General features: G+C 37.8%; 1 protein-coding gene and 2 pseudogenes across 2 annotated transcripts in view; 2 read left to right on the forward strand and 1 right to left on the reverse strand.

The window, feature by feature from the left end:
* Positions 1 to 9,579, forward strand: part of LOC122086563 (syndetin) — a 32,060-nt gene extending 22,481 nt beyond the window's left edge. The window contains exons 16-22 of one of the 2 annotated variants that reach the window (XR_006142473.1): positions 1,306 to 1,368; positions 2,390 to 2,462; positions 3,372 to 3,491; positions 3,599 to 3,676; positions 6,743 to 6,985; positions 8,962 to 9,012; positions 9,124 to 9,196. Coding sequence is in view for 1 of the 2 variants with exons in the window: in XM_042655475.1 (XP_042511409.1) it covers positions 1,306 to 1,368; positions 2,390 to 2,462; positions 3,372 to 3,491; positions 3,599 to 3,676; positions 8,962 to 9,012; positions 9,124 to 9,237 (499 nt within the window). In the remaining variant the exon portion in view is untranslated. Of the gene's footprint in view, positions 1 to 1,305; positions 1,369 to 2,389; positions 2,463 to 3,371; positions 3,492 to 3,598; positions 3,677 to 6,742; positions 6,986 to 8,961; positions 9,013 to 9,123 lie in introns of both variants that reach the window. The other variant, XM_042655475.1, reaches the window with a different exon arrangement.
* A 1,891-nt stretch (positions 9,580 to 11,470) lies between these two features.
* LOC122086077 lies at positions 11,471 to 14,146 on the forward strand (annotated as a pseudogene).
* Positions 14,147 to 14,643: 497 nt separating this feature from the next.
* Positions 14,644 to 19,067, reverse strand: LOC122086079 (annotated as a pseudogene).
* Positions 19,068 to 19,270: the final 203 nt, after the last annotated feature.

Genomic DNA, 19,270 nt, shown 5'->3' on the forward strand with positions numbered 1-19,270 from the left:
TTGGGCTATTAGATTGTTTGACTAAGTGTTACATTACAACATCTAAACTCTTCTTAGTTACTACAGAGGGCTATCATTTTACTTGATGCGTGATGATTGAATTTGTTTCATACCACCATTTATATGGTGGTTTTCTTTTTTGTGTGCAGTTGATTGCTGTCTATAGTGGGTTGATGTTGTCAATAATATAATTTACTTGTTCTTCTCTTTTATTGCTTTGATTTTCTTGATAATGATCATGTGGTGCTGCCGTGCTGGTCGACTACATGATACATCATTCGCTATCTTTTGCCCTGTACTTTTGAGTCCTTATTCGTTGATGTCTATTGGTGAAGCTCAGTCAAGTAGGAGCTGCTATTTTCTGTTTTTTGAAGATTAACCTTTTTTCTGTCCTTGATTACTCATGTCCTGTTGTGGCTGGTACATTTTATTTGTTTGTTTGGGAGAGGCTAATCATGAAGGGCCGTGATTACAGAAGTCAGATGTCTGTATTTCTGCTTCATGTATTCCAGCTTCTACATCATTATCTTTATATGCTGACTCGTTTATCAGGAAGTTGAGTGTAGCACTGTAGATGGTGACATGCACTCTCACTGTCTCACAACCAAGCATAGGCTACAACTCCTTTCTTTATTTCATTTAATAATTTTGTTAGGGAACGACAACATAGTATATTAATGCTGTGCTTGGTATAATTTTTGGAATACATTCTAGGTCGAGAACACGTTCTAAGACTATATATATATTTATTTAATTATTTTCTTGGTATGTGTTACTTGTTCATGGATGTCAGAGAACGCGATCTATTCTGGAACACACTACCTACCCAATCCGCATGCTGGCTGAGAACGAGAATAGGCGATTCCAAACGGCATTCTCATTCTATGTTAGGAATGCGTTCTACATTCTGAGAATGCATACCAGACGAAGCCTTTTTAACGTAATCGTATGACAAAATTGGCGCACAAGAGGATTCACCAGAATTCATTGTTAAATGTGTCTCCAAATCACTGATGGTGACTGTTCATCAAGAATGGCAATGAACTGGCAGTTGAATTATTTAATTTGATTTTTTATTAGTATGGAATTGTTAATTTGATTGAGTGGTAATATCATAATGATGTTGATCTCCTAGTTATTCTGAACTAGTAGCTACTCGAGCAACATTTTTTCTTATTTATGAGTGGACTTTATTGCAACTTATATGAAATCTTACATTTGTTGACGTTAGCAGATATCTTGGTCTGCATTCTCATTTGTATTTATTGTGCATAGTTACTAGCTTTGACTGCCTAACAATTGCAGGTATGTTGATCGGATTGCTAATGCTAAATGGGAACTAAAAGATCTTGGGCTAGAGCACAATGGGTATGTTTCCTGAGGATTATCTTTTGTATGTATGAATACATGGTTCATCATTTTGAATCCTGATCTTTGTTTTGAAGTTTCTGTATCCTAGTTAAGATTGTGTCTTCTCATTCTCCCTTGGGGATCATGTCCAGTCAAACTGTCGAATATTACTTTGTTCAAAGAAATTGAAGATGCTCTTTGTTGTTTATTCGGTATTTTTTCAAAGCAAAGCAACCTTTGCGCTGCCTTTCTAGGAAGGCCTTCCCGTGTGGTTCATCTTCATTGAGCCCCGTGGACAGATGATGTGGTTATTCTAACCTTTGGGTAGAGAGGACATGGTCTAGATTTTTTACATTTTAAATTTCAGAGCCTAATTCAATCAAATACCCCCTTGTAAATCATACACATCTCAATATCTGTCCATGCACATCTATGGTACTCTGACCACTACTGTGCACTCTCGCATAGGCCATAGTCTGATTTTTCAAAGCTCTATTTTGCCACTTGGCAAACTCTATTTGCGCTGCAATTTACCTTGGGCTCTGACAGTCCACAAAATTTGGGCCCAACTGAGCTGCCTTGTGTCACCCAGGAAGTCCTTGCTATGCTGGCCATGTGCAGGAAATAGGTCCTATTTATTGAATGCCACGTGTCCAAAGTGATGGGTTACAAGCTTAGACCAAACTAATTGATCTTTTTTTTCTTATAGGCGACCAAACTAATTGAAGTTGACTACCACTTGTTATGATTACTACGCCGTATTTTGTGGCCATATTATTGTTTTACTTACAGAAAACCAATGGAATTTTCGATGACTAAGGTCATGTTAATCGAAACTTCCTTTTCAGTTTTGTGTTGATATGTGGTAGTTTTCCATTGTTATGCAAAATTTGGTGAAATTTAATGTTGGATTTTGATCGGTGAATTCCTGTTTTATATATGCTTTGCCTATATTTCCATTTATCTTCTCTCCGACTCTTATGACAGGTTAATTACAAATATTTAAATCGTGGTATGATGTTATTTGATGTCTTAATAGGTATGTTGATTTGATGCTGGGAGAATTTAAGCATTATAAAACAAGGCTTACTCATGGGGGAATTCACAAAGAGGTAATGCATAATGAAATTATCACTGCATGCAAACGGCTCATTTTCTTGTGAGGCAGGGTTACTCAAAGTCTCTTTCTTTATTGTAAATATTTCCAGTCCTTGAACTGATAATTCGTTGAACCTTTTGCCATTCTCTTTCTTTTATGTTTTCTCTCTAGTTTGTAGATTACATTTGGAAGATTTTTCAATTCTTAATGCTTGGATCCTTCTAAATTCTGAGTGAAATTTCTGGTTCAACCTGTGAATTATGCTCAAGTTTTACCTGCACCTACTGATTTATGTATCATGCAGACATAAAGACCTAAAAAGTCTGGTTCCCTCCCATTTGTTATTTAAAAAATATGGAATAGCAAAGATAATCTGTAAGATGAAATTGCAAAATATTTCCAGGCTGTCAAGTGATTATGAAACAAGACCTAAAATAGATTTCAGAATCTTAAAAAGACCTTAACTGATCTTATTGGGCGCGAGTTTGGAGCTGGTAGTGGCTGTAAACTGTTAAGGAGTCTGAACTACCTCCAAAGTAAACTAAAGTGAAAGTAATCTAAGGGGCTGAAATTTGTGGGGTTTTTCACAAGGTTCTGACTCTTGCTTATAGAATTAGTAAGGAATAGATATGACCAAAAACCCAAAATAGATGCCAATCTATAATGTGCTTGTAGAACTAGTGCAGCTTATTAGGGGGAGACACTCCAGGTATCGGATCTCTTCCCATTGATGATGTGCCTCTGGCCCTACAGGCACATATGTAATGAAAGTTTCAGGGGTGCAGCTCTTCCCTGCACGGTTCTTCCCATGGTTTTGACAAAAACTATTAGCCCTTAATGGTTCCTAATTTCTGGAAACTACTAGGCCTAGAAATATTCAAAACTATATGGCTGATCATTGAAAAGTTCTCTCTGATACCAGGTTCAGGACCTTCTCTTAGAATATGGACTTGAAAGTGTTGCTGAAACACTTATCGAAGGCCTATCACGAGTGAAGAGATGTACTGATGAAGGAAGAGCTTTGATGTCACTAGACCTGCAGGTTCTCTTCAACCATGCCTTGGGTGCATGATTTTCATCAATTTCCTTTCCTCATTATTTTATTGTTTTGGTAGATTGTGAAGCCAAGGTGCTCCTCTTTCTTTTCAGGTCTTGATCAATGGACTACAACATTTTGTCTCTGTTAATGTGAGGCCGAAGTTACAAATTGTTGAAACTTTTATCAAGGTAAACCATATAGAAGTTAAAATTTTTGTGATGCAAGCTTCTTTGAGAAAATAAAAGAGCTACTTGTTTTATCTTAATATGACTCAATTGTCTTGTCCAAGGCGAACTAAGGCGGTGGAGGGTTGTCTAGGTGCTTAGGCGAGAAGGCGCCCGCCTTAAGGCGAACAAGGCGACCAAGTGTTATTTTTTATTTTCTCTATTTTCTAGCATTATTTAGTAAGCTATATATACCTTGTATCATAAAAAATCAAGATTAAACAACATCAAATCATTAAAAATCAACATTTAGCCATATTAAATCATAAAAAATTAACATTAAGTCATATTAAGTTATAAAAAATCAAAATTTAGAGAAATGCTCTTGTTCTATAATAAGTTTGACTGGTCAAATGATATTATTTTTACATGAGACTTTTTGTATTAGTTATAATATAAAGGGTAATTTACCACGCCACCCCTTGGAGAATGTCAATATTAGAGGGAACACCCCCTTTCTTTCACCAAATTAGACTTGGACCCCTTGCCGTCAGTCTTCATTAAGGAATATACATTATATGCTGATGTCAGCTACTATATTTTAGTTTAGGGTAATTTACAATGCCACCCCCTGGAGAATGCCAGTATTATAGGGACACCCCCTCTCTTTCACCAAATTAGATTCGGACCCCCTACTGTCAGTCACTGTTAAGGAATATACCCTATATGTTGATGTCAGCAACAATATTTTATTTTAAATACCAAAATGCCCTTATTAAATATGAAGTGCCTAAAATACCCTTATAATAAGTTACTGTATCTTTCACCCAAATCTATCAATTTGGTCCCCATTGCACCGGCGATCGTTCAGAGCAGCGGCGAGGATGGCATCGGACGCCGATCCCATTGTGTCGGCCCTATTTAAGAACCCTTTCCCTGTTTCACTTTTATCAGACTACAATCTTACAGACTAAGGACTGAAACAGGGTCATCAACATCCTGGTTAGTAGGGTTTTTCTGAAGAAAGTAGCCAGAGAGCCAGCTGAATTTCTTGTTTTTCCCCTTTATGCCGGATGACAAAGTAGCAGCAAGGACAATAGGTCTACTCCCTTCCTCTTCCTCCATTTCCTCCTCTTCTGCATTTGTAGTGATGTCGATGCTGCTGCTGCAATCTTCTTTTGTAGTGGCTGCTACTTTATTCTTTTTACCCCTCCTCTTCCATCCTCTTTTCCTCTAGGTCTTCTTACCCCACCAAATAGTGGCTGCTGTTGCAATCTTCTTCTGTGATGTGTCGATGTTTGTAGGAGGAAAATAAACGTGTTAAAAGAAAATTTGAAACAGGGAGCAGGAGCCCATCTCCTCGGCCGGAGTTAACTGTTGTGTTGGTGGTGGCAGCGCGGGCTTTTTTTGGTCTTGTTTCGATAGGAACAAGGGGAGATCGGAGAAGCCGCATACTGCAAGGCCAGATCATTTTGAGAATCCTTGGTTTGGAGATCTAGATCACATACAGTTCTTTTCCTCACCCTTTTTCGTTCCAGTGGTGGTGATGACGTTGTCGCAAATGTTGGGGATGGAAGGGGGACTCGAAGCGATGTTCCTGTCGTTGAAGCCTGGGGCGCTGCCTAATCGACCGCTGCCACTGCTATTACTACTGCCACAACCACTGCTGAGTAGAACACAACCAACATATAGAGATAAGATGACGACAATGATGGCAATGACGTCGGCAATGAAGGCAAATGATGGTAAGCGTGCCTTTTCTGTTGCTACTGTTGTTTTTGTTGTTAGTGAAAGGGATATAACGATCATTTTAACTCTTGGCTTAACAGAGACCGACGGCAGGGGTTCAACTCTAATTTGATGAAAGAGAGGGGGTGTCCCTCTAATCTTGACATTCTCTAGGGGGTGGCATTGTAAATTACCTTTTATTTTAAATACCAAAATGCCCTTACTAAATGTGAAGTACCCAAAATGCCCATGTAATAAGCAACGGTCCACCACCTTATGTGGCGATCCCACTTTAACACCACCATGTCCGCTAACAATACCACCCCGAAACTGTACACGTCACTCTTTTCTGTCAACTTGAACGACCTATGGTATTCTGGATCCAAGTATCCCGACCTTCCCTGTGGCCCCGTCCAAACGAACTTCGACGATGATGAGTCGGTGAACACCAGCGCCTCGATAACCCAAAATCCCCCACTTTGATCCTCATATCCTTCTCTACAATTATGTTTGATGATGTTTATGTCTATGAAAGATCGCCGATGCCACCGAGAAGTGAAGGTACTCCAATGCCATCGCCGTCTGCAACGCCACCTCTACTCTCACTTCCCATGTCAACGACTTCTTCCTCTCCAAGCACTTCGACCTATGGAGATGATTGGCTAGGGTGCCGTTCGGGACGTAATCATATACGAGGACTAGCCCTCTTGGATCGCTACAATGCCTATGGAGCTTCACAGGTTCGGGTGGTCTATCGATGACAGTATCAAGATCTCGTTGCAGAATGCCTTTGTGGAGGCCGCCACTGCCATTGCTTGTTGTCTGTGGAGCTTCTTCACAGCGACGATCTGCCCATTAGAGAATAGCGGCGGTAAAGCCAAACACAACTGATCGGTGTGAAAATCCTAGGTCTGAGGAGAAGGATACCGAAAAGGAGACGGTACTTGGTAGAGAAATGGAAGAACAACTTAGAATAGAAGCTTGCAGATAGATGGAATAATGAATCAGGGATTCTCATCTAAGATTGCTTGAATTGATGTAAGAAATCCATGAAAAAACCTAATAAAACAAATTTGGTCCATAATGCAAAGGCATATTAAAATTTATTTTGGTCAAGGAAATAAAAATAAAATGAGAAATTAAACTAAAACATGTCGATGATCACATTACCTACTCCGAAAACCAGAGAATTCCCTATCGGATTGTTAGATAGATTATATAACAAATTCTTCGGCGAAAGAGTCCGATGGATTTGTATTTAACACTTGTTAATGCATCAATGACAATGGAAACTGAAACCGAATAAACACATGTTTCCTGATTAGTCAGAGCAGCACTGACCCAGATCTTGATGTTTTCCAGAAAGTCATCCATTTTGCTCATATCGAATGTGCCCAGCTTGTCAAAAGATTTCTTGAGGTCGTCAATGGCATAGTCCATCAATTCCTTGCAGTTCTCAAGAGCTTGAGCAGAAAATTTATCCTTCTCAAGTTCACGAGGCATCGTCGATTTCTTGACGGCCTTAGTGATATGGGTCATGGCCGCTTGGAAACCCACCTTCACTAGCTCTTTTGGGTCGATGGTGTTAGCTAATGAACAACGGCGGTAAAGCTCGAACTCCCTCCCCTTCTCTGAACTTTTTCGGCTACCAGGATAAAATATGATTTATTATTTATTTTAGTTAAAATGGTAAAAATGTCATTTCAAATCCTTATTTAACAGAGACTGACAACAGGGGGTCCAAGTCTAATTTGGTGAAAGAGGGGGTGTCCCTCTAATATTGGCATTCTCCAGGGGGTGGCGTGGTAAATTACCCTAATATAAAACCAGCTTTCCAACAAATCTAAGATTACTTAAATCTGAGTTGTAATGACAAAGTTATGCTCTGGTCAAACTTAATTTTAAGTGCACGAATGCTGTTAAAATCGTCTGAATGAAAATAATTTTATGTATATCAAAACAAAAAATTATTTTACCGGACTTTTGGTTTTAGCAATGTTTTAACATGATAGAATTTATAAAATTTTCATAATTGAGAAAAACCCCAGCATTTAAAAGTTGAAAATCGCCTCTATAACCAAAATCCAGTTTTTGTTCTTGGACTGGGGGGGCTGACTTTTTATCCTTTTGGAATTTGATTTTTAAACTATTTTTATTGGATTCAAATATGGGGTATTTGCTTATTTATGAATAATATCTTTATTTATTTCATTTACTTAAGATATTTGGCATAAATAAATGCCAAAACACAAGGCGGCATGCAGTGCAACAAGGCGATTATTGCCTAGGCCCCAGGCAAACCGCCTGGACTCCTTGACAACTATGGTTTAGAGTAGTTGTGAACTCTTACTATCTGATGATTTCTAGTTGGGATTGAAATGGTTTGCCATGATCTATCAAGTTAGATCATTATAGTGATATTATGATAGCCATTTGAGCTTTTTCCTTTTTCTTTGCAAGAAATCTTGAGATATAATAGGAAAAGTAGAGAGGGTATTAAGTGATATATTGGAAACATATGCTTCTTATGGAGGTATATAACTATATAGAAACATTTATAGGTGCCTATAAACTAATCTGTACGCACACACACACACGCACACAAACATCCATCCTGGGTCCCAAGGTTTGACCGTATTGTCTGATCTGTTTGCAAGAATTAGTTTCTTAGGAGCATTTTATTAGCAGATGGAAAGCAGTTGGCCTAATTGCTAATCTTCCTTCCTGTTGCTCTTTTTATTTTGAATTTCTTTTGCCATTCTTGTTTGTGTGGCTGCCCTTGTATTTCCTTGCCCTCATGTTGATGTTTTAAAAGAGAAAAGTATGTATAGTATGTTTATACTCGTCAGAAAAAACTAGAAGTCAATTGTTAATGACATTTAGAATCATTACAAGATCATGCTACCTTGCCAAATGGCAGACATGGACGAATGCTGTCATAGATTGCAGGGGTTCGTGAAATTCTTTCAGTCAACTACTGGGCTTAGGATCAGTTTCGAGATTAGTAGTCAGCTGGGTATCAACATAAATGTTGGGCAGATTCAGCATTTTGCAACAACTTTATTGTGTAAGAAGGAAAATTGCCCGATCAAATATCATGGTTTGCTGGTTGGGGGGTATAACCCTAAATCCCTGAGCTTTTAGGAACCAAGAAACTTGAAGCTTCAGTTATGCACATACATGGACCACAACAGGATTATTTTCAACATGGGTTTAGCCCATATGATGAAACATGAAAAAATTGAAAACCTTTAAGAACTGATGTGAACGCTGAAGGTCCAGCATACTTGCAGGTGTGTGTTATATTTATACGTACTTTTCTGTGTGTTGGGGTTGGGTGTTCTCTGATTGTGGCGGAACCTGCAGCCGGTGGCACCAAATCATATACCCATCACTCACCAAAGTGTATAATTTCCACATATATATTACATAGGAAAATCTGTTTTATGTTTATATGAACAATATATCATTTTTAGCATATATATATATATATATATATCTTATTCGCCCACATTTCCTTGAGAATGTTTTCCTGTGAATATGGTCCTTCACTGACATCAAACTTGCCCACTGTAAAACAGGCCTACTACCTTCCTGAAACTGAATTTGTGCACTGGGCTCGTGCTCATCCAGTAAGATAATGCTTCACTTTCATGACAGAATATAGAAAGACTTTTTAAAAAATATCAGCAAATATTGCAGTGCCTGGTTTATCTAATTCATTAATATCTGTTGTCCTGCAGGAATATAGTAAAAATCAAATCTCAGGGTTGGTCAATCTTGTTGCCACGATGAAAAGTTGGAAAAGGAAGACGAGGTTGGAGGTACTTGAAAAGATAGAATCAGGCAATATGTAAACTTCAGCTATACTCACTTATGGCCCTAGCTTATGAAATTTCATGCTATTTTCCCCATCCCTCCCAACCCAACCTCCCAAACCAAATGCGGGTGATGTAAATTGGATCATTCACTCTGATTATATAATATGAATATGCAAAGGTTGTACATTTCTCCTGTGTCATATAGTTTGTATTATTTGTTTTTTCCATGAAAAAGAAACATCATCAGCTGTAAATTTGAGGAACGAACATAGAAACGTCCAGAATATGATTCATTAGTAATGGTGTTGCCCTTGGGTTGTATGACCGATGTACTCTTTTTTTTTGGACATTGGTTAAAGATAACTGTATTATTCATTATGTTGCTCGTTTTTCTTAATGAAAGGATGAAGAACCCTCACATTCCGCAGCAGCAGTGTTGGGTCATATTATGTTCGTGGTCCAAGCTTTAGGCAAGACTTCCGTTTGGAGATGCCATGCATGAATAATCTTAGATCGATTTCATAGGGTTGAGATTTGCCAACATGAGTACCCAGAAAGAGGTAAAGACAACAAGGATGGCTCTCTGGTGCTCGCTTAAGTGAGTCTATTTATCTATTCCCATTCACTCCGCTATCTTGATGTCACAGCCGCCCATGGCTGAGATTGGATGTGATCGCGGTTGTCATTGAAGTATATACCGCCAACCTATTTTCACTTTCACTACTGTGCGCTGCTACCTTCTTCCCACACTCTATACCCTAAAGCTTAATTTCCCGAAGAAAATTAATTACCACCCAAAAACATGGAAATTAAGTTAAGAGAGAGAGAGAGAGAGAGAGAGAGGTCAAATCATCTAATTACGGAATTACCATTTCTTTTGGATCAGATATCTATGCTTCCGAACTGAGGTTTTAAAATTTGGGATACTTTTAGCAGACAAAAAGAAGTTTGGGATCGGTCTCAGTCAATGCCATCTGGATCGATATGTTTGCAATTAGATTGGATCAGAAGGATTTTTTTTTTCAGACAATTTTACCCTTATATTTTATCAGTGGATCAGTATCAAATCGACAATTTGATGGGTTCATCCGATTGTATCCTCAAATTCCATCACCCAAGAAAGTCCAATGATTTATGTATGTATCTATCTATATATATAAAACTTTTCTATTTTTTGGGGTAACATCAAACTCAAACGTAATAACTAAAAACCTAAGAGGATATTTTGGGTATCACAACAAAGTTTCGACTTTTCTTACCCTTCATTGTCTGCACAACTGGCAACCACGTGGAAGGAAATTTGTTGCCTCGTCAAGAGACTTAAAAGAAGTGCCCCAGATCAAGTAGTATAAGCGCCAACCCTTTCGTTTCCCATCCAAGCCTCCAAGGAGATGGTATATTTACACCCCAGGAAAAAAAAAAAAAAAAGGTATTGGTGGGTCCGTCCTATATTGCAATCATCTGATGTGGAAATCTGATTTTTCTTTTCTTTATTGGTGAAGCACTTCCTTTGCTGCTTGAAATGGTTATATACGATAATCCCTCCGTCATACCATAAATAGGTTCAAATTTGTTTTTATTTCCCTTTATTTTTTGGGTTTTGTACCAAACAGCCAATAAAAAAAAACAACCTCTGCTTCACGTGAGGTGGGAAGGGCAGAAAGTGACAAAAGTTTAGAGAGAATTAGTCTATGGATTCCAAACTCTCCTCACTTACAGCTAATAAAATGAAATAAAAAAAGAAAGGTCTATTAGCCTCCAATTTGTTGCTCCAATCATCCCGTCATACCACAAATTGGTTCAAATTATGTCCTTCCAAATAGCCAATCAAATTAAACATAGCCTTGGGAAGGGTAAAAAGGGACAAAAGCTTAGTAGTTGTTAATATTTTTTTAACACGTGAGAAAATGCTATGTGTAGTGTATGTACACCCCAGTATTCATCGCTATTGAAAGAACACATGAGAGAATTTTCAATGTAATCATTTTGTACTCACTATGTCTTGACCTAGATAAATATTATCAGGTAACTCTTATTTTTCCAGAGATATTACTATAAAAAAAAAAAATTATTAAAGACTTAAAAGCTGTACGTGGTTCTATATAAGGGGTCATGCATGCCCATCTTGAATCAAGCAAGCTAGCTAGTCACTTGCATAGTGAAGTGATGCATAGTTACCACATCAATATATATGATGATGATTTCTCTTTGTTGGTTTCTTATTCCCCTTCTGCTAGCTCTCTTTATTCCATTGATTCTCATGAAAGCTATGAAGAGAAGCAATAATAAGCTTCCTCCTGGCCCTCCTAAGCTTCCCATCATAGGTAACTTGCACCAAATTGGGAAAGTGCCTCATCGTTCTCTATGGCAACTCTCAAAGGAATATGGTCCAATCATGCTTATGCAACTTGGGCGCATGCCTACCCTCATAGTCTCATCGGCTGAAATTGCTAGCGAGATCATGAAATCTCATGATCTTGACTGTTGCCGTAGGCCCGACTTGAATGGTCCTAGGAAACTCTAGTCTCATACAAAAACTTCGACATTACTTTTCGGCCTTATGATGATCACTGGGGGAGATGAGGAAGCTCTGTGTTCTAGAGCTCTTTAGTGTGAAGGGGGTCCAATCTTTTCATTCCATTAGAGAAGAGCGAGTTGCTTCCATTAATTTCCAAATCTTCTTCTTCATCATCTCCCATTAATATGAGTGAATTGCTCTTTACCCTCAATGATGATGTAACTTGCAGGGTTGCTTTTGGTAAGAGTCACAATGGGAGAGAATTTGATAATGGGCGGTTTGGAGAAGCTATTCATGAAGCCGTCGCTATGTTGGGTAGCTTCTCCTTCGCCGATATTTTCCCTTAAAGTAGGGTGGATCTTGGACAGGTTCACTGGCTTCCATGGAAGGCTAGAGAAGTGCTTCCATGAATTTGATCAGTTCTACCAAAGAGTGATTGATGAACACCTCCTCAACAATACTGAGAGAGCTGATGATGATAAATCAGAGCAGCAGGAAGACATCACTGATGTCTTGCTCAAAGTAGGAAGTGATCATATATCAGGTAGTTCTGCAGGTTCTCTCACCCATGAACATATCAAAGCACTCCTCATTGTAGGCCGCATGCACCCACCACTCTCCAATTCTACTATCTCCTAGCGTTAACTAATCATTTAGTCCCTAAATATTGGAGGAGTAGATAGATGGGGACTAATTATTTACTTCCCTAAATATCTACACCAACAAAAGCGGTTTCGGTTTCCGTTTTGGTTTTGGTTTTGGTTCGGTTAAGAGGGATGATGAGATAGCAGAACCAAATCGAGAAAGGACTCGGTTCCATATTTGGATACTCAAGCCAATTTAATTTAGTTTGGCTCGGTTTCAGTTTCAATTCGGTTATATAAATGATTCCACTCTTGGACCATGATTGTTATAGACTAAAACCAAATGGGCTCAAGTTATGGATATTATGATCATTGTTAACTCCAAATTTATCTAGCACGTGAATATGTGCAACAAATTGCAAAAAATACTTACCATCCAAGAAAAAATAAAAAATAAAATAAACAAAGATGAATACTCATATACTCAAACCAATACTAATTTGGTTCGGTTTGAACTGACGGTTCTTATACCCTAAACCATAACCGAGCTGAACTAACATGAATACTCATATATTCAAACCAAATTGATTTGGCTCGGTTCAGTTTGATTAATTCGGCTCGATTTTGGTTAAAAATTGACATCCTTACTAGAGAGGTGTCAATCGGTTGGCTTATTCCGGTTTTGGGCTGGTAATAGGTCAAATCAAAATCAAATCTCGAACCAAAAGTTGGATTTAGTTTCTGTCCGGTTTAGATCCATTTTTTATCGGGTTGACTTAACGGTATCTTGTCAGGCCATTATCGGGTTTCGATTTTTCATATACATGCATAAAAAAAATACTTAGGGCCCGTTTGGTATTGTTTCTGTTCCAGAAACGCCGTTTCGTGTTAAAAATGAAAATTTTAGTTTCTGTGTCAAAACACAGTTTTTAAACGAACTCGTTTTTTCAGTTTTTTTTTTTCACTTTTTGTTCCAAAAAAACAGAAACGGACCATAAGTGCGCCAAACAGAAGATTCCGTTTTTTCATTCCAATAGAACAAAAAAACTGCAAAAACATTTTTTTAGAACGATACCAAACAGGCCCTTAATGAGTTTTAGTTTATTTCTATTCGTTTTTATCTAATTCGATTTCTGTCAGTCCGGTTGATTGATTGGGATTGGAAATTGAGACCCCTAGTGTAGGGTAGGTTGTCTTATGATACCAAAAAGATTTTGGATCTGATTTCTCTCCAGTGATTACATACTCCAATCTTGCCAACATCTCCGATGCGTTTCCAATCCCTTCCAGCTCCTGGAAGAATCATTGAAGAGCCAATGGTGCTAGAGAGGATATTTCTAAAAAAAAATCACCATTTAAACATGATCAATTTTGTTTTCCTTTCTTCAAAAAAGTCAATTTGTGGTCTTAATTAACTTTTATTTTTAATATGAATTAATAATTGTTCTTAATAATTTTTTTTCTTTTTTAAAATATAATTTTAGGTGGAGTAGACGTCGTTAGTGTTGCAGTAGAGTGGGCAATGACAGAGCTTATTAAGAAGGCGGAAGTGATGAAGAAAGTTCAAGATGAAATCAGAAGCCTCGTTGGAAACAAAGGGAAAGTTGTCGAAGGAGATATTGATGGTCTTAAACTCCCTAAAATGGTGATAAAGGAGACTCTGAGATTGCATCTATCACTTCCTCTATTGGTCCCACGAGAAATCATGAACCATTTTACCATAAATGGATATGACATTAACCCCAAAACAATAGTTCAAGTGAATGCTTGGGGAATCAGGAGAGGTCCAAAATATAGGACGAACCCAAAAGAGTTCATGTCAGAGAGGTTCATGGATATATAGCTCAATTGATTATAAGGGGGCACACTTATGTACTTGCCTTTTGGAGCAGGTCGAAGAAGTTGTCCTAGGATGCATATGGGTCTTTCAATGATTGAGCTAACACTCGCAAATCTTCTATATGCCTTCAATTGATTGGTGCCTTCTTGATGGAATGAAGGAGGAAAATATAGAGATAGATGAGCAAGTAGGTCTTGTTGTTAATAAGAAAGCTAGCTCCTCTTCACCTTGTGGCTGTTAAACATCTGATGGACTACCCTTCCCTTGTCTTTCTGTCTTGAATTTCAGTACATGTACCCTTCCACCGTCTTTGTTGTACATATTTCAGTTGTTAATGTATATCAACTTTCGTTGTTGCTCTTTTGTTGTGTGTATATCTAGCTTATAAATTAATAAATGAAAAAAGAAAGCACATGATGCCAATGTGTGGATTCTTATGCGCATTCTCTCACATCCCATTTGTAGATCCCATATTCTCTCTCCTTTTTAAAATCCTACGATTATTTGATGATTTCTCTGTAGATCGTGCAAATGAGATCAACCTATCCCAAGATAAACAAGACAATGTCAGTATTAGTTGACAAAATGTTGAGATTTTAACTAAGGGCTCTAACTATTATGTGGATGGGCCCAACTATTATAATAAGACACACAAGATCCCAAATTAATCAAAAGATTAGTCCCAATATTTTAACTTTGGATTCCCCTCTTGTGTGTACATCCTCAGCCAAGGCTAATCCTGCTTCGGAGTATTAATGGGTGGTGGATTCTACATTCTTATAAAGGACTTCAAATGCTCACCTGTCCATTGTACACTGTCACTTTGACTCCTCTAGCTAAAAGCTCATCAACCTGTTGCAAAATTATACAAGCCAATATTTCATGCTGTTTCTCATTCTGCAACTCATAACCTGTACTTCTCTTCTACCCAAAAAAAAAAAAAAAAACCTGTACTTTTAATTTCATTACAAAATAAAAGACAAGTAGGAATTCTATATGGCTACTTAGAAACTCTGGAATATTGAAACCAATCTGGTCCTCCAATTAAAAAAGTTGTGTATATCTTCCGGTACCAGAATTCATCGAAGAAACAAATATGTAACAGGAATCCTAAAACAGGTAGTATGTGTGGATTAAAAAGAAAGAAAAAGAAGAAAACCCTGACACCTAGGAATGCAATATTCCCTTCCTTGCTAAGAAACTCAATATGTTGTAGCACATAAAGACTACGAGGGAGCAGCGGACAGGCATCACTTCTTTTTTGTTGTAGATGGCCTCAACATGCAATTGAAGAGCAATAGATAGATCATCAGGAAAAAGGCAGTGTTTCATTCCACATGCTGGCTATTTCACAAATGAATCAAAATTTATTGTCTATATAGTACTACTTTTTGTTGAATGTGTGTCTCTATTCTTTATCTTTACCTCATTCATCCTTAGTTTCATGAAATCACCACCTAGAGCTGTGAAAACAGGATCTGACTGTTTTTTCCATCTGCAATCGACAAACCAAACACAGAGAGAGAGAGAGAGAGAGAGCTGACCATTTAACAGGAAGAGGCAATAAGCTATAAATAGGATTACCAGAGAGTTACTGCTGGTGATAATCACATCCTCAAGCTCACTTAAATGGTTTGTTGCATTTTCATAGCTTCCATTCTCAAGTTGCTGCTTCATCTGCTGTGCTAGACTGTTTATGAGTTGTTTTTGAAAGATGACTCAAATTTCATCAATGAACTCTTGAACTTTCCCCCTCATTATATTCTTGAAGAAATGGTAAACTTGGACCTGTTACACTTTTCCAAGACATTTTTGTCGAGGCGCCAGAGATCTTTAAGAAGAGTTCCCCATGAAAACTGCATTTTAAGGACATCATCTTATAATGTCTAGAAAGAAGAATTCCTGTTGTCCCTAAAGAAATTGGTAAGAGTAACAAAATGTTTAAACAAAAGTGACAGGTGAAAGATATTTTTATGACCACCACTGACCTCAAAATCTTCAGGAGAGATCCAACTCTCTCCCAAAGTAACACCTATGTCCACATAGAAACTTCAATCAAAGACGACAAGCATTTCATAAAATCCAAAATCTGAACAAAACCAACCTAATTGGATTACAGATGGTATGGTAATGATGGATCCTGAGAGTTTAAAGTTTGCTGAAAGTTCAGCTTGATTACCCCCAAGTTCTGGTTTTTTCTGGGTCAAAGATTTCCTCCAAGATTAAGCTTCAATTCTCCAGCTTCAATGGCTTTTAGAGCTGACAGTCCAAGAGTAACAGCATATTTTCCTCCGTAAGACTCAGCTACAATTTGCGAAGGACACTTTTGGAGGCTTTCATTCCTATTGAAAAGCTCCTTCAGCAAAACTGTATCCTGTCCCAATTGGGTCATCCTAGGAAACAGAGAGAAATGAACAAATCAATATCCCACATCCCCCCTGTTGAAAATATGTTCATAAATCTATAAATAAATTCTATATTGTAAGATCAAACATTAAGAAACACGAATAATAAAGAGACAATAGATCCGTACGACATAGAGATTTAACGAGGTTCACACACCAGGGTGGTGTGCTACGTCCTCGAGCGAACAAGAAGATGATTCACTATGCAGAAGAGAAATTATACCCTAGCAGCGGCGAAGAAAAACTCGCCCTGAAACCCTAGCTTGAAAAACCCTAAAATACAATGACTTTCTCAACAAGCAACAGTATATTATATATACTCCAAATCGTGGGTCGACCCATTAGGTCGCGGTCGATCCGGTTGAACCATACCGCGGGGGCTACACCCCCACACCCCCATACGAGATCAGTGATGGGCTCCGGGCTAGGGCCTATCAGCCCAACCCCTCTGCTTCCATCACAGATCTCAAAAAATTTTTCATTCGGATCGCCACCAAAATATGTCGGATCGGGTCAATCTTCAAAACGGGTCAAGAATTCGAGACAAACTTAACAAATATTTGCAATTATGATTGCATGACATTGGCGGGCTGTGGTTGTCCATAGATTTTCACCTTAAATTTTTTCATGACTAGGGGCAAAACTAGGCATTCTGTTCATATGGTCATCATATTGTGTGTGCTCATGGATGTTGATTCAGAGACACAAATATGAATGTACATATTGTGTGTAGATTGAATTTGATCAAATAGGAATCTTGAATGGAATATTGTCAGTTGTTGAAGGACAAGATTCCTTTTGGTAGTCTTTGATTGATCTCTAGACCTGAGAGGTCCTTATCGTTGCAGGTAAGTATTATGGGTTTTGGTGTATCACTGGTTGATGTCCTTCGAACTATATATATATCGATACACTAGATTTATAACGCTTTGGATGTGGGTGAAAGAGACGCTCAACATGGGATCCACTCTAATTTATTTGAGGAATATCAAGAGAGAGTATCTGGACATGATTGGATGAAATTCCGGATCCGATTCACATTTTTCAAAATGTTTACAAAATTTTTTCAAAATTATTAATACATATTAATATTTAATTTAAAAATATTTTTGAAACATTTTAAGATACTCAATCAAAAGTTCAAATTCTTTGTGGGACATTTCGACAAAACTAAACCATGACAGTTTTATTTCCATGCCTGGAGGTTTGTTATGTGATATTGTTGAGTGGAGAGATTAGATCGATATTTGATTACCATAACTCTGGGAAGAATAAAATTATATCCACTCATATTATACTTGTTGGTATATGTCTTTGACTGATAATTATTGACATTATCTGATTGGTAATTATAGTAGATTTTCCCATTGGGATCATAACTCTTCTCAGTACTGGTGGCCGAAGATTATACGTACAATGATTTCATTATAAGAGAGATATTATATATATATATATATATATAATAATTGATATTAAATAAATATGAATCCATCCAGTGGCCGAAACCATAAGACGATGAGAAAGAATGTATGTATCATGTTACCCCATATTATGACACCTCAATCATGAGGTGTCATCATTATCTTTTGTTAAAAAAAAAAAAAGGTGGCAATCATGGTATTAAAACACTCTACCTTTTAGCTTGATATATGTGTTTCTTTAGATTCTGAGATTAACAAAACTGTAACGTATTACGGCATCGACTTCTCTTTATTGTTTTCTTTCTACTGAAAACAATAAAACCAATTTGAGGTCAAAAGAGGACTGAACTCATTGGAAATCACTATGTATCTTAGCTATAGTATTAAAGAAGGGCTACCATCACAAGGAAGTATTACACTTGTGACACTTGAGGGAATGATTCTCCCACCCCATGAGATGGAATTTAATTAATTCAAATCCCTATCTTAGTAAATGGTTGATAAGAAATGCCCCCTAACGACAAACAAGAGATCAGCAACTCCAGCCAAGTTGAATTGCGAGGCTTCGAATAAGTATCTAGTGGACCGATCTCTTGAAAGTTTCCCATCCCAACTCCAGAAGCACCTTGTGTTCTCGAAGGACAAAGAGATGGGAATTCAGGAATATGATTGAAAAAGAATGAACGAATATCAAAGATTCTTCATTTATGCTTATTGGTTACTCACGGGTCTTCCCTGTAACCAAAGAATAATTGGCCAGGTCTTGGAAGTCACTTCAACCCTGTACGGACTCCTATAGAGCCACCGGAACACGTGGGGATTGTGGGCTTCTGCATTTAAGTTACAACAATACGTTAAAATGAATCTATACAGAGGAATTCCGTTATCAAGCTTTACCTCAGTCACAAGTTAAACCAATTGAAAGGCATAAAATGGAGAAATACAGAGGAACACACTTACTGGGTCGGACCTGAACGTAGCCCCTTGCTCAGATCGGTCTTGAGTTCCAGCAGCCAACACTATTCCTTCACGAAACAGAGGAAGGAAGACCAGAAGAGAGATTAAAAGAAGAGGTATAAGAGAAGAGAATTTCACCATCATATATAGAACAAAACCTTCAAAGAACAAAGACTAGACGACAGAAGTAAATCGAAAAGAAGATTCAATGTAGAGTGTCTTGCCGTTCCTGTCTGCAACGGAGAGTAACTGCATTATCATTAAGAAGAAAGTGAAGAGATTATCATAGAAACAGAGATGAAGAGAGAAGGCAGAGTCACTCACTAGTCACTACTGTGTTTGAT

Source organism: Macadamia integrifolia, chromosome 8, assembly GCF_013358625.1.
Source record: "Macadamia integrifolia cultivar HAES 741 chromosome 8, SCU_Mint_v3, whole genome shotgun sequence".
NCBI classification, from domain to species: Eukaryota; Viridiplantae; Streptophyta; class Magnoliopsida; order Proteales; family Proteaceae; genus Macadamia; species Macadamia integrifolia.